The sequence below is a fragment of the Pollachius pollachius genome (genome assembly GCF_949987615.1).
Source record: "Pollachius pollachius genome assembly, chromosome: 4".
Classification (NCBI taxonomy): Eukaryota; Metazoa; Chordata; class Actinopteri; order Gadiformes; family Gadidae; genus Pollachius; species Pollachius pollachius.
In genome coordinates this window covers 2,642,975-2,661,253 of record NC_136937.1, presented here as the reverse complement: position 1 = coordinate 2,661,253, position 18,279 = coordinate 2,642,975, and the positions used below count along the sequence as shown (strand labels likewise).

The 18,279-nt window shown below is 49.7% G+C and overlaps 1 protein-coding gene across 1 annotated transcript in view; it reads left to right on the top strand.

Annotated features, from left to right (window-relative positions):
• The window catches only part of arhgef39 (Rho guanine nucleotide exchange factor (GEF) 39), a 42,114-nt gene extending 27,932 nt beyond the window's left edge, over positions 1-14,182 (top strand). The window contains 6 exon segments of the mRNA XM_079735996.1: positions 4,281-4,396; positions 4,398-4,502; positions 9,687-9,775; positions 12,065-12,200; positions 12,867-12,976; positions 13,461-14,182. Of these exon segments, the coding sequence (XP_079592122.1) occupies positions 4,281-4,396; positions 4,398-4,502; positions 9,687-9,775; positions 12,065-12,200; positions 12,867-12,976; positions 13,461-13,500 (596 nt within the window). The 3' untranslated portion in view covers positions 13,501-14,182.
• Positions 14,183-18,279: the final 4,097 nt, after the last annotated feature.

Sequence of the window (18,279 nt, the reverse complement as noted above, 5' to 3'; positions counted from 1 at the left end):
CAGACTTCAGAGCAAGGCTGCCCTCCACAACACCACCCTCCTCCACCACCACCACCAGCACCACCAGCCCCCTCGTACACCACCTCCCCCCTCTCCACAGCCACCCACTTCTAATGTACCATGAGAAAGAGGAATAAAAGCACTCGCTTTTTATACAGATGAGAAAGCGCCAGAGAGCCCTCCCAACATATTAAGTAGCTTGGTGAAAGATAAGGGGCCTAGATGATGGTAGTGGTGGAGGAGAGGGGAACGGGGTGGAGGTAAGAGCCCTGAATCAATGGGACATCGATACCGTAGACAGTCTGGCTGTCCCCCACCTCCTCCTCCTCCTCCTCCTCCTCCCCCTCCTTCTCCCCGGGCTGGATGAAGGCTTCACCGGGCCCTGGTACATCGGACCCCCAGTCGAGCCATGCTGGGGCGTCTCCGTCTGGTTGTCTCTTCCAGTCGGAGCCGTGGGGGGTGGGGGTTGGGTGGATGAAGATGGCGGGCAGAGATTCAGGTTGGGGGTTGACATTGATCCTCCTGCACAACTCCAGCGGACATGTTTTCCTCCCGCCCCCACCTCCTCCTCCGGGTTCGACCGTACACATCCCGGCCTCGACCCCGATCGATGCGGACGCCTTCTGTCTCCACGTGAACCCGCTCTGCCGTGGTGAGGCGTTGGGGTGGCCGCGCCACGGAGCCCGGAGCTGGAGAGGACGCAACGTCCGAAGGATCCGGCGCAGACAGGGGGCGGCATGTGGCTCAGGAGGTAGAGCGGGTTGGCTGGTGACCGCAAGGTTGCCGGTTCGATCCCCGGCTCCTCCTAGCGTCGAGGTGTCCCTGAGCGAGACGCCTCACCCTGACTGCTCCTTACGAACTGGCTGTCTTCTTGCATTGTTGACTCTGCCGTCGGTGTGTGAATGTGTGCATGAATGGGTGAATGTCAGGCAATATTGTAAAGCGCTTTGGATAAAAGCGTCCATAAATGCTGTCCATTTAACGATCTTTTCCGGTTTGCGAGGGCGCAGCCCGCATCACCATGCATCCGGAGACGGCAGTGTGCTTGAATGCTCTCGGATACGCCATCGCACTTCGCGTGTCATTTGCACCGAATGCACAATAAATCGGCCCGACGCAACGAGATATACACCAGGAACGCCGCGTTCAAAAGCCGGCGTACCTGCATGGATTTCATCACCACAACATGAAAAGATCCGCCCCCCCCACCCAGCCCATCCCTACCCCTCCACCTCCCCCCCCAAAAAAGAGCAACTCTTCAAATTGCCTGCTATCTAAGGCTTCCTCCGCGACCCCCCTCCTGCCTCTCCCATCGCCCGCCCCCCCCCCCCTACTGTGCCTCTTTCAACCCCTTCAGGGCCCCGGCCTTGAACACATAAGGAAGACCCCGGGCCCTTTGTAGAGCCCACCCCACCCCCTACCCACAGGACCCGCTGGAAAAGCCTTTGTAGGAGAGCAAAGGTGCTCTTTGACGGGGGGGGTGAGAGGCGTTGACATGGCGACGGGGTGGCGGCGCAGGCTACCTGCTGGTCTTCGAACCCCCCCCCCCGACCCCGCGTGTAAAGGGGAAACCAACAACTCTGCAACAGGGAACACTAGGTAGGGCAAGGGAGGTCAGAGGGCACGGCCGCTAAGGGCGACCACCGACTCGTAGCTGCGTGTGACTACGACGTTCTACTCTCTGGCGAGGAACGCTCTTCTCTCCCTCCTGTTGCCGTGCTCCGTTACCGTCGGCGATCAGGGGGGATTTCGCTGACACACAGACGCCACATTTACATTATGTGTTTATCCAGTATGTTTTGTAGTTCACGCTGACACAGTATACATTTACATTTAAATGTAAATGTATACTGTCTCAGAGTGAACTAAGTCGCGACTTACAGCAAATACATTTGTCATAAGGAAGTGTAAAAATATAACGCTGTCGGTACAGTAAAGATGTACTTAGAACCAAGTGCAAAGCACCAACATCGCTAGGTTAACCCATTCCCCGTATACAACTTAGACAGCTATGCTATGAAGCTACATAACTAAGTGCTATAACTAAATAGACAATAAGTGCCTACATTAAGTGCCAGGACGTACAACATACAGGTCTGTGGTGGAATTGGGTGAGATCTAGAAGCCCTTTCTGAGCAGAGATCAAAGGCCGAAGGACGTACACGTTCAGGGAACCGAATCTCTTAATCGCCTCGTAGTCAAATGTCGCATGAATCTTTCCTAAAGTAACACCGCTCAGACCTGGATACAGCCGTCGTCACCGTACCCAGAGATGGCGTGCGTCTCGCTGGGCGTCTACCCTGTCCGAAACCTGGTTACCGTCTCGTCCGTCGTCGAGTGCAACTTCTACCGCACCAGATACCCTCCCGTCCTCCCTATACCGACCGACAAAAAAAAAAAAACCTGAACATCCATCGCCAATCTCCGCACGCAATCCGAAAGATTCATGACCGCGCTCCTCCAACTTATTTTTCCACCCTTTTCCTCCACCTCCCCCCCCCACCCCCATCCCCGTCTTTGAGACCCATGGCATTTTAAAAAGCAATTTGACATCCACCCTGTCCCTTCAGTTAATCACCGCAGTCTTGTCTGTAGCTGAAAATGTCCGCCCGGGGCCCCCCACGGCACCGCTGAGGCTGCTCAGACTGGCCGCAATCACAGGCTGTTGGCCGGGGCAATTAAAAAAAATAAAAAAAAAAACCTGGACCCAGGCAGAATTTTCATCTTATCTATCCAAATGTCAGCCGCTCACTTATTAGCCATCATCACTCCGCTGCCAATCACACAGAGAGATGAAACCCTCTACCTTATGCGCATGCAGACGCACGCACGCACGCACGCAGACACGCATGCACACACGCATGCACACACGCATGCACGCACACATGCACGCACGCACGCATACGTGAGTGTCGTTCACTTCACCACCTCCATACTGCATCTCCCATCTTGTTGAATCCGTCTTCAAATTCAACAACTTTACAGATTCGGCCTCCATTCCTTTCTCTGAGTGTGTGCTTTTTTAAAGTATATTTCCTAGCTAAAGGTGTTAAAATCTATACAATGTGTATGGATTGAAGCTATGCGCTAAATGTTTGAGGGTGTTTGAGGATAACCGTTTGATGGTTTTGACATTTCATTCAGATCAACCTAAAAACTATACTATTTATCTATCATAAATCTCGTCGGGAGTTTTGCATTTTTAAACTGTAAACACACTCAATGATTATACATCTCCTAAGGGATGCCATACCTTACTTGAGTGCTCACATAATAGTATTGATTGTGATGAATTCCTATCTAATTTCTTTTATTAACGCAATAAGACGAGATTGCTTGTATTTCCTCTTAACCTTACTTACCTCTTCTCTACTTCCAAGGTTTAATCAACCCCTGAAACCCATCTGCACTGCAGGCAGAGCCCCAGCTGTGATTTAATGCAGCAATAAAACATTGCAGTAGCCCGTGCTGCTGATTGGCTCAAATAACATATTTTGGCACCAATTGGAGCCAATCAAAGGGAGCCATTTCACCGACCGGTGTTTCATCAGGGCTTCTGCTCTCCCTGTGGTCGGTTAGTCTGGAGTGTTGTGTTAAAGCTAGGGTAGGCAATTTATTATAGAGGTATTTTCTGACGTAATTGTTGAAATTCTCTTTACATCCGGACTGCAATCTATCAATTAAATGCTCTGACAAAAACAATGATAATCCGGTATCTGTGGCTATCGCAGGTCGGTAATAAGCCGTCCAATCCTTTTATTCGGCACGGATGAAATTATCGGACGGCCTACCTGTCTGTCTACACAGCAGGCAGACAGACAGACCTTTGGCTGTAGCTAACGAGCTAATCATGTGTTTTTGGGAAGTGGCTTTGGAGGCAGGCCTTAAAGGTGACATATTATACCACCCGGTGTGAGTGTGATTAGCCGTATCAAGTCGTTTTAAAAATCGGCCTCTTCTGACATCACAAGTGGCCGTGTCCACCTAGATGTGTGCTGGATAGATCGGTCCACCAGCCTACCCAGTGGACTGTAGCAAACGTTGCTCCTCCGAGTAGGGGGCCAAGAAAATATCATCGCGCGGGCCTCAATTGGCCCCCGGGCCGCGAGTTTGAGACCCCTGATCTGGACAGACACACCAACCTATGACGTCAGAAGAGGCTGATTTTCAACGTCGCTCGTAGCGGCTAATCACACTCACACTCCATGGCAACTCTGGCTGCCGTCTCCAAATGGCCTACCCTGGCTCTAACCCTTTGATCCCCCCCCCCCCCCACCCAGGGCGGTGGTTCCTCCGGGAAGGCTGGCTCCGGAGGGTACCCACCAAGGGGGCGGAGGCCACGCCCCGGATGTTCTTCCTGTTCTCGGACGTGCTGGTGCAGGCCAAGCGCTGCGGCCCCCCCCCACGGGGGCAAGTTCTCGGGGCAGCACGCCTACCCCCTCCAGGACTGCGCCGTGGACAAGGTGTTCGGCCACACCCGGAGCCAGGGAGGCCTGCTCAGTGTGAGTACGCGTGTGGGGGGGGGAAGCACAATAGTGTATTGAAACATACCTGTAACTAGAGGCCTGTGTGTGTGTGTGTGTGGATCTTAATGTTCATTTTAAGGGGGGGGGGGGGGGGGGGGGGGGTATTATGCCGCCAGGTTTGAGCGTGATTAGACATCACAAGGTGTTTTGAAAATCTGCCTCTTCCTGTTTGTTTTTTTTACATCACAAGTGGGCGTGTCCACCTAGATGTATGATGGATCGGTCAGGCTACCGGGCCTAAGCAGTGGACTGTAGCAAACGTTGCTTATCTATCAATCATACATCCCACTTGTGATAAATAACGGAAAAGGCAAATTTTCAAACACCTGTGTGTGTGTGTGTGTGTGTGTGTGTGTGTGTGTGTGTCAATGTTCATTTTAAAAGCTCCAAGAGCATTCAAACTTAAAAGTTCTTGTATTGCTATGAAACAGGTTATTATAATAAAACTTTCCAAGTAGAAAACCCGTCAAATGAACCAGTGTCAATTATGAAGTGAGTTCAACCCGTTCAAAACATGACAACTAAAACAAGAAACCATCCACGGTTATGCCTCTGCACTTTAGAAGTGATTTAACGCACAAACTCTAGAGCCAATGTTGTAAACGTATTAATTTATTTGACTAAATTATTGATTATTTAGTCTTTAAAATGGTCATAAATAATGGAAATGCCCATCACAATTAAGCAGAGCCCAAAGTGATTTCTGAGCTGTGCTCGCTTTGGCTGACAGGCTGCCAAAGAAAAACGACTAATTAAAGCATTCATTAGTGTAAAGTTTTTAAATCGCAAAACAGAAAAGAAAACTATAGCTCGCATTTTCTGAAGCTGTTGCCACCGAGTCCATGTCGTTTTTATCTAGACGACGCTCACCAAACGAGACAAATCCACAATCGAGGATAATCGACTCACGACGGCACGTCTTTTGTCCGCTCGTGATCATAAACACAGGGTTTGAGTTAGCGCGGTACGAGAGGATAATTAAGTAAACCGATATCTTTACACAATCACTAATTACCCAGCAGCCTTGAAATGTTTTGTTAGCGAAGGCACGTCTCAAAGAATATCAAGTTTTGCGGGGGAAGGAAAAAAAACCTGTCTAATAGTATTAGTCTGGCGCCAGGTGTACAAACATATGCTGTTGATTCTTCAGTTTGTTGCTTCTGGTTTTCCTTTTTTTCTTTAATACACATGAGTGGGTCCTAAGAAGGGCTGCCACGTGTTGTTGGAGTCTGACTCATCCGCTGGATGTGGCGACGGAGGGGCCGCTTTGGGATGGGGAGACGGGCGCCGTGGCCACGGCGCCCGTCTCCCCATCCCAAAGCGGCCCCTCCGTCGCCCGCCGGTCACGTGACCGGCGGCGTCGGGGTCGTGCCAAACGGAGACGGCGCTTCGTTCGTCTGGTCTAGCGAGACCCGCGTTAGTAAGCGGCTTCGTCCCCCGTTAGTGATACAGGAGCCAAACAAACATTTAATGTTCCCCGCGCTCTCTCTCTCTCTCTCTCTCTCTCTCTCTCTCTCTCTCTCTCTCTCTCTCTCTCTCTCTCTCTCTCTCTCTCTCTCTCTCTCTCTCTCTCTCTCTCTCACATGCTCTCACATGTCTGTCCCTTTCTCCATCTCTCTCCTATTCTTCCTCTTTTGCCCGCTCTCTTTCCTGTCTCTTCTCTCTCTTTCCTGACTCTTACCCACTGTCTCTCACTCTCCCCCTCTCTTCTCTCTCTTTCTCCCCCCCACCCCATCTCTCGGGTCCCCCCCGCCTGCAGTAATCCTGTCGGGTGACACATCGTGTCTAAATGATGTAGTGGCTGTCATCAAACATTCAGGGGGACAGACTCGCCTCGTCGAGAGGGACCGAGAGGGAGATAGACAGAGAGACAGAGAAAGGGGAAGGGAGAGACAGAGGGGGAGGGGAAGGGAGAGACAGAGGGGGAGGGAGAGGGAGACACAGAGGGAGGGAGAGAGAGACAGAGGGGGAGAGAGAGGGAGAGGGAGAGAGAGAGAGACAGAGAGAGAGAGACACCAGGGAGAGAGGGAGAGAGACAGAGAAAGGGGAAGGGAGAGACAGAGGGGGAGGGAGACACAGAGGGAGGGAGAGAGGGAGACACAGAGGGAGGGAGAGAGAGAAAGAGAGAGAGAGAGACACCAGAGGGAGGGAGAGAGACACCAGGGAGAGAGAGAGAGAGATGCTTAGTTACGCAACCAGTGTTTCGCGGCACGGAGCCACAGCGTTGTAGACATATCAATATTCATCCGCTCTTTAGTCTCTGTGTCTGTGTTAACCAGCGTCCTCGGGGGTGGGGAGCGGGGCGGACCAGCGTGAGTCCACCCCGCTGAGGGGCCCTCACCCCGTGAAGGCCTGTGACTGCACTGGTGGTGCCCACCAGAGGCCTCTAGGGTCCCCTGGTGGGAGTCCCTGGCTCTCACCACTGGTGGGGGCCCCTGGTTCTGTCCACTGATGGGGGGCCTCTGGAGGCCCCTGGTTGGCACCACTGGTGGGGGCCCCTGGTTCTATCAACTAGTGGGGGGCCCTGGTTCCACACCACGCATATCCATTCCAGGGGGAGGGAAACCAGGGAGTCAGTGGGAGATCGGAGCTAAGCGGGGTTCCCTATTTTGTGACCGATGTTGGGGGGTGCTCTTGTCGTGGCGACTGGGAGGCCTCATGTGACTTGACGCAAAACCCCTGAACCGCTGTTACACGGCTGCTTTTGGTGTGTGTGCGTGCGTGTGTGTGCGTGTGTGTGTGTGTGTGTGTGTGTGTGTGTGTGTCTGTGGTGTGTGAGAGCAACAGAAAAACGGGAGACGCTGAAGTGAGTTGGATCAGATTAGGGCCCTCCGATCAGTCCCTTCCTGCTCCTAGTGAATGCATCTTCCTTAACCCTCTTCCTCCTCCTCCTCCTCCCCCTCCTCCCCCTCTTCCCCCCCCCCCCTCCTCCCCCTCTTCCCCCCCCCCTCCTCCCCCTCTTCTCCCTCCTCCTCCTCCTCTCCCTCCCCAGTCCAGCGTTGTCTAATGGCAGCCATGGCATTTCATTAGCCAGCCCCTAACGCTGCATTCTCAATAACATTAGGCCTAATTTCTCATAAGGACACCTTATTGATCTCTGGGCCCCCCCTCCCCCTATCTGGGGGGGCAGGTAGGGCTGGTGCTGTCCGGACTACGGGCCCCCGGCTTATCCAGGGGCCCCATGAAGAATTAAAGCCAAATTAAGTTTGACAGCTGTAAATGCCATGGCAATCTATATGCAAAGTCTGGAAACGAAACAAAACAACTTTTGTCAAATTTTTTATTTCTCGCAGTTTTCTTTCTTCCTTCCTGGTCCATGTCTGGTTTCTTCTCCTCCCCCGCCGCGCAGAAGAGACGAGCTTGTACTTTATTTTATTTACAAAATGGCCCGAACCTCTCCCCATTCTTCCTCTCCCCTTCCCGCCAGCGTTCGGATTCTTCCTCACCTCCCTTCTCCTCTCCTTCCCTCCGTTAAAGCCGTCTCTTCCTCCCGTTGATACCCAAGCCCCCCCCCCGCCCCTCCTCCCTCCCCTCGGTTCATCCCCATTTTCTTTTTCCTCTTCTTCTTCGTCTTCGCTGCCGCTGACAGATTCCCTTTGATGTATAAATAATCAAGCTAAATTATGTGCGGCGGGGAAGTCTCCCGCGCGCCGCCACAACGCTCTTATTATACAAAGTAATTTCTACCTAAGAGGGTCAGATATCCTGACAAATCCCTAATTACCGCGTCGCCCGCGCCACCGAAGTGGAATCTATTTGTGCATAAATCAGCCGCCGCGTCCCGCGGGCGGGCGCGCACGTTCCGTTGCGCACGCCTGCCCCGCTGCGTCCCTTCACTACTCTGCACGCCACGAACTCCGGCGTAAGTAGCCTGTTAATGGACTCCTGGAATCGCGGGCTTTTTTTTAATCTATGGTGTCGTGCACTGCTGATCCTTCCTCGCCTTTTGGGCTGCAACCGGAAATGTGTTTTTCTTATTCCTGGGCTAGACACCTCAGGCAGGTGAAGTTAAGTTGTAGAGGTTTTTTTTAGATTTTCGTTATTGTACATTTATTTCGTAATAGCTCGACCAATCAGAGAAAACAATTAGTCCACGTCACCACCTCAATGTTTTACCTACTTACATTTTTTTTATTTAAGTGTGTGTGTGTGTGGGGGGGGGGGGGGCTCATATTTGATCATTCATTATGCAATATATCAAATTATTATACAATGAGTATACATGTAAAGATACCTAAGTGATGTTATATTTCTACTACAAACAAAACAGTAGGCTGGCCTAGCAACTGTTGACTGAATAACAATACTTCTCAGTCAGTTGTAAATACACTTCTCAAGGCATGATTTGTAGTAGAGAAACGGGCGTAAAGAGGCCGATACTGGCGGTTCCCCGTGCTGCAGTGATGTCTTGTTCAGCCCTGCCCTCTAGTGGCGGGTCCGCTGTACTGCCACGTTATTGTCGTCTCATGCGTGAGTGACACGCGGCTTCTCTTGACCCACATTCCGAAGTAATAAACTGATAAATCAACTCTTGGGGATTAGCGATGCCCGCCGTATCTCGGAGCAGTTTGTTTTAATCCTTGATGAGAACAGCGAGACAAAAAATAAATTGTCAACATAAGGACACTGCAGAAAGTGAGTTTGACATTGGGAACGGCGAAGTCGCCACAACTTTCTTGTTTCGAAGAGCGGTTTCAATTTCGGAATTGTTAGGGTACTAACACAAAACGAAGAAGACGTTGGGACCTCCACTGGTCTGATATTATGATCTGTGGTGTCTAAAGGACCCGATGGCGTATATTAGTTAGAGGTAGTTAACCCATGTTCTTTGTGCGGTGGCGGTGAACCTCTATAGAACACTCATGACTAAAGGGCTGATAATGGTTCCACGTCAACATAACGCAAAGGGGGTTTACGGACCCCTTACGTCCTTGGGGACCCTCCTTGCGCTCACCGCAAGGGCCCGACGCGCGCCTCCCAAAAATTCTAACAGCAAGGGCTGTGATTGGTCCGCTCACTAAAACCCGTCGCAGAACCAGAACAGGTCCACGTCTGCGTGGTCGTTGCGTTGCGTCGACTTGGAACCATAATCAGCCCTTTACGGAACCCACCGCCTCAACCATGTGTGGACTCAGAGCTGATCTCCATGTCTCCCCCCAGCTCTCGTTCCCCAAGGCCAAGCTGCTGCTGATGTCATGTGACCAGGAGGACATCAACGACTGGCACCAGAGCCTCGTGTCCGCAGTGGGGTACGCCACGCACACGCACACGCACACACACACACACACACTCACGCCCGTGCCCACGCTTCTCTCATGCATGCACACACCCACACGCACACCCTCACACAATCATGCCCACACACTTGTGCACACACGCTCCACGAACGCACACAAACACACACACGAAGGCCCACATGCTACTTTTTCACACGCACGCACACACACACACACACAGCGCCTAGACTTCCTTCAGGCCCGGTGCTATGGCGGTGTCTCTCCGTCCGACGCCATTGATCGGCCCGCGGCCCGCCTGCCCCGAGGCTACTGCTGTCACCGTCAGTAACTGAAGTCCCCCTGCACCCCCCCTTCCTCTCCCCTCCCCTACCCCCTCCCGGTAGGAGCCACCAAGGTCGGCCTGCTGAGCATCGGGGGGCAGCCCAGCTCCTGCGCCCCCCCTCCATCACCCAAACCTCCCCCCCTTCCTTCAATGCCCGGCCCGGCTAATTATCTGCGCACCCTGGGAGGCGTGGCCTATGACCCTGCCCTGACCACCATGCATGTGGGGGGGGGGGGAATGTATATTTTTCTCCTTCTTCCCCAAAATCCCCGGGGAGAGTAATTAAGAGAGAGAGAGAAGGTCCAGCTTTGAGATGACCACAGGGATAGAGAGGGGGGGGTCATCGTCATGACTACTGGCTGTCACAGCCAGGAAGGGGACGGGGGGGGGGGTGGGGTCGTTTATGGGCAGCCCCCACCACAACCGCCACTGCACGACCAATGAGACGAGAATACACGTTAAATGATTTAAATTAAAAAGTAACTTGATGCAAACAAAATAATTTCTTAAAATACAATTCAATAAAAGAAGATGCAGGAAGGAGTATTATGTTTCTGTTTGCTCCGCTCTGCTGTTCTCTGGAGGATGCTGAAGTTTTACTGTGTGTGTGTTGTGTGTGTGTGTGTGTGTGTGTGTGTGTGTGTGTGTGTGTGTGTGTGTGTGGGGGAAGAGTGAAAGGCGTCCGATTGGTGCGTCTCTCCGTCTCAATGAGGCCATTGATTTAAGACCAGCGAACGCAGTGTCAGTGTCACTCCCAGATCCTAGTTCCCAGATTCAATCGGATTTCTATTTTCCCCGAAGATCGTCATCCAAACTTTGAATCCCTCTCCCCTGACGACAGAACCGCGCGTATTGTTTTTAGATCTGAAACCGAATCTTCTGCTGCCCCTCCCTCCCTGGGATCACGCTTCACCCCCACGCGACGCCAGGATGTTTATATCGCGTATTTCAGTTCCCGAAACAATGGGTCCTGAAGGGCTGATTATGGTCCTACGTTGACGCAACGCAACGACCACGCAGACGCTTCGACGCAGTCGTGGACCTGTTTTGGTTCTGCGTCTGGTTTTAGTGAGCGGACCAATCACAGCCCTTGCTGCTGCGTCGCCTCGACGCAAGGTTCCAATTTTTGGGAGGGGCGCACGGAGGGTTCGCAAGGACGTAAGGTGTCCGTAACCCCCTTGCGTTACGTCGATGTGGAGACATTATCAGCCCTTAAGCTTACAGGTGGTTTCAAATCTCCCATTCAGAACATTAGAAAAGACGGCGACACAGAGTGTATCGCCAAGGAACAAAACAGGAAACGACAACCGTTGCGACCTCGGGCACAGGGCACTGTCCAACACTGTCCCTCTCGCACATCTGAGCTATTCACTGACTCATCAGACTAAATATCAAAAAAGAGCAGGTCGTGGTTTAGAGACTCTTGTTCAACAGACTGCGGACATTAGAGTGGGATCCAGAACGTTCTGGAAGGGATTCCTGTAAACTCAACGAAGCGACTCATTCGTTCATAACTCTTGATGGCACAGTTCCCTTTCACCGAACAGACAGAACCGCGAAATCACAGCGGAGATTGAGGGAAGTGTGATATCAAAATAAAAGCGTGCCAGCAATATCGATGCTATAAGTAAAACATAACGAGTCAAGCCCCCTGAGCACTGGCCTCCCCGGCCCAGACCTTGTCGTGTGACGGCGGTTGGGTGTGTCGTTAGGTTAACGAGTTACCCTCGTCCACAGCCAGGCTAACGCCGCGTTCGCACCGTACACGTCCGTCGACGGATCTCATCGACTTTGCGTGGGGACGCTCTCGAAATGCATCGTGGGTCGATCCGTCGGCTCCGTGGCCCGCGTCAAAAGGTTGAGAAATGTTCAACTTTTCAGGCAGCGACGGGTCGGTCGGCCAATCAGATCGCGTCCCCCATGCGTCAGAGTACCGTGTGAACGCGGCGTGACCACCAGGTGTGTCTCTCTCTGGACAGGAAGCTGCAGTCCAAGAGCACGACTGTCCACCAACGGGACGAGCTCTGCAGGCGGCCGCTAAGGCCCGCCCCCGACCCCCCGCAGAACGCAGAACCTCCCCCCGCCGACGGCCCCCCCGGGAGGAAGAGAAACAAGGTGAGCACCAGACAGACAGACAGACAGACAGACAGACAGACAGACAGACAGACAGACAGACAGACAGACAGACAGACAGACAGACTCACTCACTCACTCACAGACCATCACACAGTCACACACACACACACACAAACACACACGGATACAAACACAGAGACACACACACACACACACACAGATACAAACACAGAGACACACACACACAGATACAAACACAGAGAGACACACACACACACACACACACACACACTCCACAAGGAGACAAACACAAATATGCACATCACGGAGCAAAGTACACACCCGAAAATAACTACTGTGTGTTTATACCTTTTCTACTCCCTTGTTTCTGTAACACACACAAACACACACACACACACACACACACACACACACACACGTGTTTGCTCAGAATTTCTTTATATTTTAAAAAAATATATAATACATATCTAAAATATCTAATCTAATATCTAAAGTACTGAGCATTTCTACCCTCTCGTTTCCATTGTTTCTGTTATTACCAAAGACGTTATGGTTTGAATTGATCAGATATGACGGCACCCCCGTTTCCCCGGCGATGAAGCCGTTCTGCGGTCCCATCTCGGGAGCGTTTACCGCTTTAAACTCCGCTTATCTAAGTATTATTCCACCCCCCCGTCCCCTCAGGCGAACTGTGAGCCCACGGAGCGCGCCCGGACCCCTTCCACCCCCACCACCTCCACCACGGGCCCCGCGGAGCCCAAGAGGATGAAGCTCGCTGGCGCCCCCGCCGGGAGGTGAGCGGTACTGCGCCCCCACACACTGAAAACACCATCACTCATCTCGTTCTCCCAGTGCTCTATTGGGAGCTCTGGGAGGGAAACGCGGGGACGAGAATAGCCTGGATGAATACGAGCGCAGCGAGCCTGGGCATCGTGTTACCCCAACCCCCCCCCACCCCCGGGGAACGATGTATTAAATGTTCGTTTGTTGGAATTATCCGCAGCATGGCTCAGGATCGGGCCGGGTTGTTGTGGGCCCCGGCCCTCAGCGGCCATTAGGAATATCAATTCCCAGCCAGGAGACTCTCCGGCTTGTTTACACTGGGGTGTTATTATGAGTCGTCTAATAATAGTCCCTTTTTTAATGACGTGTCTATGCCAGTTATAATACCCCATATACGGTTGAAACACACCACATTGTGACTTGCGGCTTGACTGTTCAGAATTTATATTTTCAGAGTTAACGTTAAATAAATGTCGTGTTCTCTTCTCCCTGCAGTGTCCCTGAGCCTTCAGCCTCCAACTGTGTCATCCTGTGATGGGCGAGGTCAGAGGTCAGGAGAATCCCAAGGTCATGCGACGTGGGTCATATCAACAAATATATATCAATGTATTTTTTTAATCTTTTCCTCCATATTCCATTTTTTTTGTTTGCAGACATTATACCATTGGTGCCAAAGACAAAAGTCTTATCCAAATGATTTTGGAGACTTTTGCATCGCTACTATGACAATTATTATGATTATTACTACTACTACTAAAGCTTCAGCTGTGCGTCCCATGTGCAATAGAGTACATTTGTGTGCTTTCGAGAGGACGCCGAGAAAATCGATTATTGATGACTGAAAGAAAAAAAAGAAGTGAAGTCGATTATCTTGAGTAAAGCGAGCTGCTTTGTACCGGATGGGTGCATGTTTACCAGCTGCACCTCATTCAACCACCGCAATGTGATTATACTAATCTATTTTAAAACTATTATGTGATTATTTTATACTACTGTAAATACATATACCTTGGATAAACAGTTTATCCTTTGACGTATCCCGTCACTTTTTTTTTTTTTAATCATGTCGTGATTTATGCTCTTTTACGCTCTATGTTTTATACAGAATTTCAGATTTTTATTCTTTTATCTGTTTTTTTCTATGCTGCTATCTGTTACACTGGTCAAAAAATAACATTCCTACTGCCATTTATCAATAAAACTCAATTCTAAATGTTGGGAAATTCTGTTGTCATTCAAAAGTAGAATAAACTATATTTGTGAAATTTCAGCTTTATTGCTTTGATTAAATAGCTTACATTGTGTATCGATTTTTGATTTGCATCGCATCCATGGTTAAACAAAAAGACTGAACAGGAACTTCCAGACAAGAAACTTAACTTTACATAAATTCAGTTGTGTTTGACTTCAACAATTACAGTCCTATAGCATTTACGATAATGTTTGTTCAAAATGAATGCAATATGTTGGCCATTTTGCGTGTTAAGCTTAAAATATAGCATTATATAATCAGAAATATTTCTGTTTATATGCCTACAAAATAAATTGAACCTTATTAATTTAGGTAAAATGTTCCTTCGGCCCTCCGTTATAGAAAATACTAAAAATAGACATGTAGCGCAAGATAAGAATCTACACCGGAGACGATCTGGTGGCGAGAAATGAAAGCACGTGACCGAGCTGTGGATGATCCGTCTGCTCGCGACCGACAGCGGACACTGACGAAGGGCCGGCCGGATGCTGATGATGACATTTTAAATATTCAATGGAGCCTATATGTGGAGTGGCGAGGCCCGCCAGACGGATGAAGGTCTATTTTAAAAAGAGACAACTGATGATTGGTCACTTTTTGGCACCGGCGGCGACGAGCAGGCCGGTGTCCAAGTCCGCGTCGATCCGTTATCCGCAAAAAGTACCGTTTGCGGATTCGGCGTCGTGTGCGTCTGTCGACTAATCTTTCATGTGGTGGGTCATTAAATGGTCCTCATTCGTCCCTTTGCGCGCAGGGGGGAAGGTCACACGCAAGCGGACACACATGCACACGCAACCACACACCATAAAAAGTAAGAATATAACTGCAGTGACGCGAAATCGCCACAAGGCCGCGCCATTGGTCCAAACTATTTTCCAAAGATGTTATTTATGCTATATTTTATCAGTTTTCACACCCTCAACGCAGATAAATCCAAGTAAATATAATCTGCAAGCTTCCTTGAATATCCTATATGCACATTTAATATATTAATATCACTATTTGATATTGTAATATTTACTCCAATTAAAATAGTGCTTATGGAACTTTTGTCCCCATGTCTCCAAGCCAGGCCCACAGGGTAATAAGTCCTTTTTAACGAGATAAAACCTCTGTTAGTGAGTCAGCGGCATTGCTTTTGTCTGTTGATAGATACAGTGACTACGATGCCTCTGATGGCTTACGTTTAACCTCTGACCTCTAACTAGAGGAGCCATTTCCAGAATACGTGTTGGCATGTTTAAAGGTATATATTAAGCCTATGTATGTATTCTGTTTTGGTTTTGTTCTGTATTACATAGTCCAAATCAAAGTTTGTATGTGTGTGTGTGTGTGTGTGTGTGTTCCTACCTGCTTGACCCCTTGTCCCTTAAGGTCAGATGCTGTTTATCCCAAGGTTTTTGTGTAGCAACATTACGATTAATGCACCACCCTAGCTCGCCGCTAACAGTAAAGACGTGCATCGCTGTAGCTAACCATTACCCCGTGGCGGTGGGGGTCCCGCTAACTCCCCCCGGATGGGGCATCAAAGAGGGCAACCCCTGGCTCTCGGGGGGAGGAGGGATTAGCCTCAAGTACCTCGTAAACCGCCGGCACCGCGCTACCTGAAGCTAACCCACCGCTAACGCTACGTCAAACAGGCCTAATGAGGCAGGCTTCGTGTGTGTGTGTGTGTGTGTGTGTGTGTGTGTTAGTCTGTTTGTGTGTTTTAGTCTGTTTGTGTGTGTGTGTGTGTGTGTGTTATTGCATGTGTGTGTGTGTGAGTCTGTGTGTGTTAGTCTGTTTGTGTGTGTGTGTGTTAGTCTGTTTGTGTGTCTGTGTGTTAGTCTGTTTGTCTGTGTGTGTGTGTGTCTGTGTGTGTGTTAGTCTGTTTGTGTGTGTGTGTGTGTGTGTGCGTGTTAGTCTGTTTGTGTGTGTGGGTGTGTTAGCCTGTGTGTGTGTTACTCTGTGTGTGTGTGTGTGTGTGCGCGTGCATGCGTTAGTCTGTGTGTGTGTGTGTGTTTGTGTGTTTCCAAAATAACTGGCATTCAGACCGTCCACACAGGTCCTACTTCGGGTCCTATTAGGGAACACAAGCAGTGATTGTTGCACCTAAACTAGGAAGACACGCTGTTTATTTACAGAGCTTTAACCCTCCCTTAAAACACAAAAAGTGCATTCATAGTGCATTCGATGAACCATCCGTATGAGACAACGACGACCTTAAGACTGATTCATAGATATCGGAAAGGTCAGCTAGTTTAACTAATTCACGGAGGAACTGGATTAGCGCAGAGTCTGTGGGACAGAGAGTGGATGGTTACTGAAGACACTCTAAACTGTAAATCCAGAGCTGAGTGGACGATCAGCTCAAGTGGGACCGGTGGAAAATGCTTTATCTAAAAGTAGAACTGATCCCCGAAATAAAAGGCATCACTGTAAATATTTGAATCGAATACCCTTGTCTCATGTTGACAATAGCCGTTTTTACCGTATCTTTTAAGGTCTTTATCAAGAGCTTCATGCTAACAATGACTAGCGGTGTATTTGCCTTTTGTTACATCACACACGATAGGCCCCTTGCGATGTTGACATTCGCAAAGCCTTATCTCTCCTATATCCCACTTTCATCGCGGCCAAAAGCTATTTCCGTGTTCCTTTTTCTTGGCAGCAAGACGTCTTATATAACCAGTGTGTTTTTCCTCTTCTTAACAGAAATCCTCCCGCTCCTCCTCCTTACCGCCATTTGTTTCATTGTGTTTACCTTTGTATGAATGCGGAACACTTCCGGTGACCACGACCTCAGCTCCGAATCAGGGCACTGCCACACCGTCCACAGGTGATGGAGTCGCGCCAGCAACCCTTCCGTCACAGCTGACCCCGATGCATTGCGTCGCCGGGTTCTTACCCAGAATCCTCTCTGGTCCGCCGGAAGAGAACCGTGGACCGTGAACCTGTGGCGGTCATTCTCCTTGTGGCCTCGAACCCAGAGCTGGTCTGGGTCAGCGGCACCCAGACCCCAAACACACACCTCCAGACCCCAAACACACACACACACCTCACCGAGGCAGAGCTCCACAGTGTGAACACTGGAGGCTAAATATAGCAGGGATAACAATACATTATTACAAGGGATTTATGGATGGCACATTTACAACCAAAGAAAATGACAACACAAACATGGAAGAATGGGAATGATCCACTAATGAAGATATCTATTACAGTTGGTGAAAATAATAGAGGACTCATTTATTGTGTTAATTAGTTAATTAGCTGTCCCCTTAGGGAAATTCTTTTTCACAGTTTCCTTCCATCATTTCTCCTCTTCCTTTCTCATCATAGGCACATAAAGAACATGCATGAAATACATTTATACATTTGACATTGATGATGACAAACATACATTGGGGTTGGGGTTATCTGACTGTAAACCTGTTACCAAGGGTTTTCCTCCATAAGAGGTCATTCAGCTTGTTTCAGTTTTAATAAAGCAGTTTCCTTGGATAACAGACATGAATGAAAGGGCTATATCTTTTTTCATATAAGGTTTTTCTTGTACTGTATATTATGGACGTTTTCATCATGATAGTGAGCCAATTCTAATGTCACAATTAAGAAATTAAAATGGGTTTTAAGTCCTACAGTGGCCAGGTTATGACGTAGAGTGAGGTTAAGACTAAATACAGCAGAACTGCGATTGTCAGGGACTGAATGTGTGTATGAACCGATGTAAGTCACTTCGGATAAAAGCGCCCGTTAAATCAAATGATCTAAATGTAAATGTGAAATGGGTTTCAAGTGTATTTCTACAGTCTATGACGCAGAGTCCTTCAGTGTACCTTTGGTTGTGGCTGCTATTGCCACCCAATGAGAAGAACGGAGAAGGGATTCCCACACGTTTTAAGTCCCTCCGCCCATGGTGGGGTACAGGGGGTTACCTGAGAGCTCGTTTGTTAAGCGGCTGTTTGACAGGCTGCTCCCTGGAAGACTGCAGCCGAGCCCGCACTCACTGATACACACGGAACTAGGGCCCCGCCCGCCGCACACACACACACACACACACATGCACACACACACACGCGC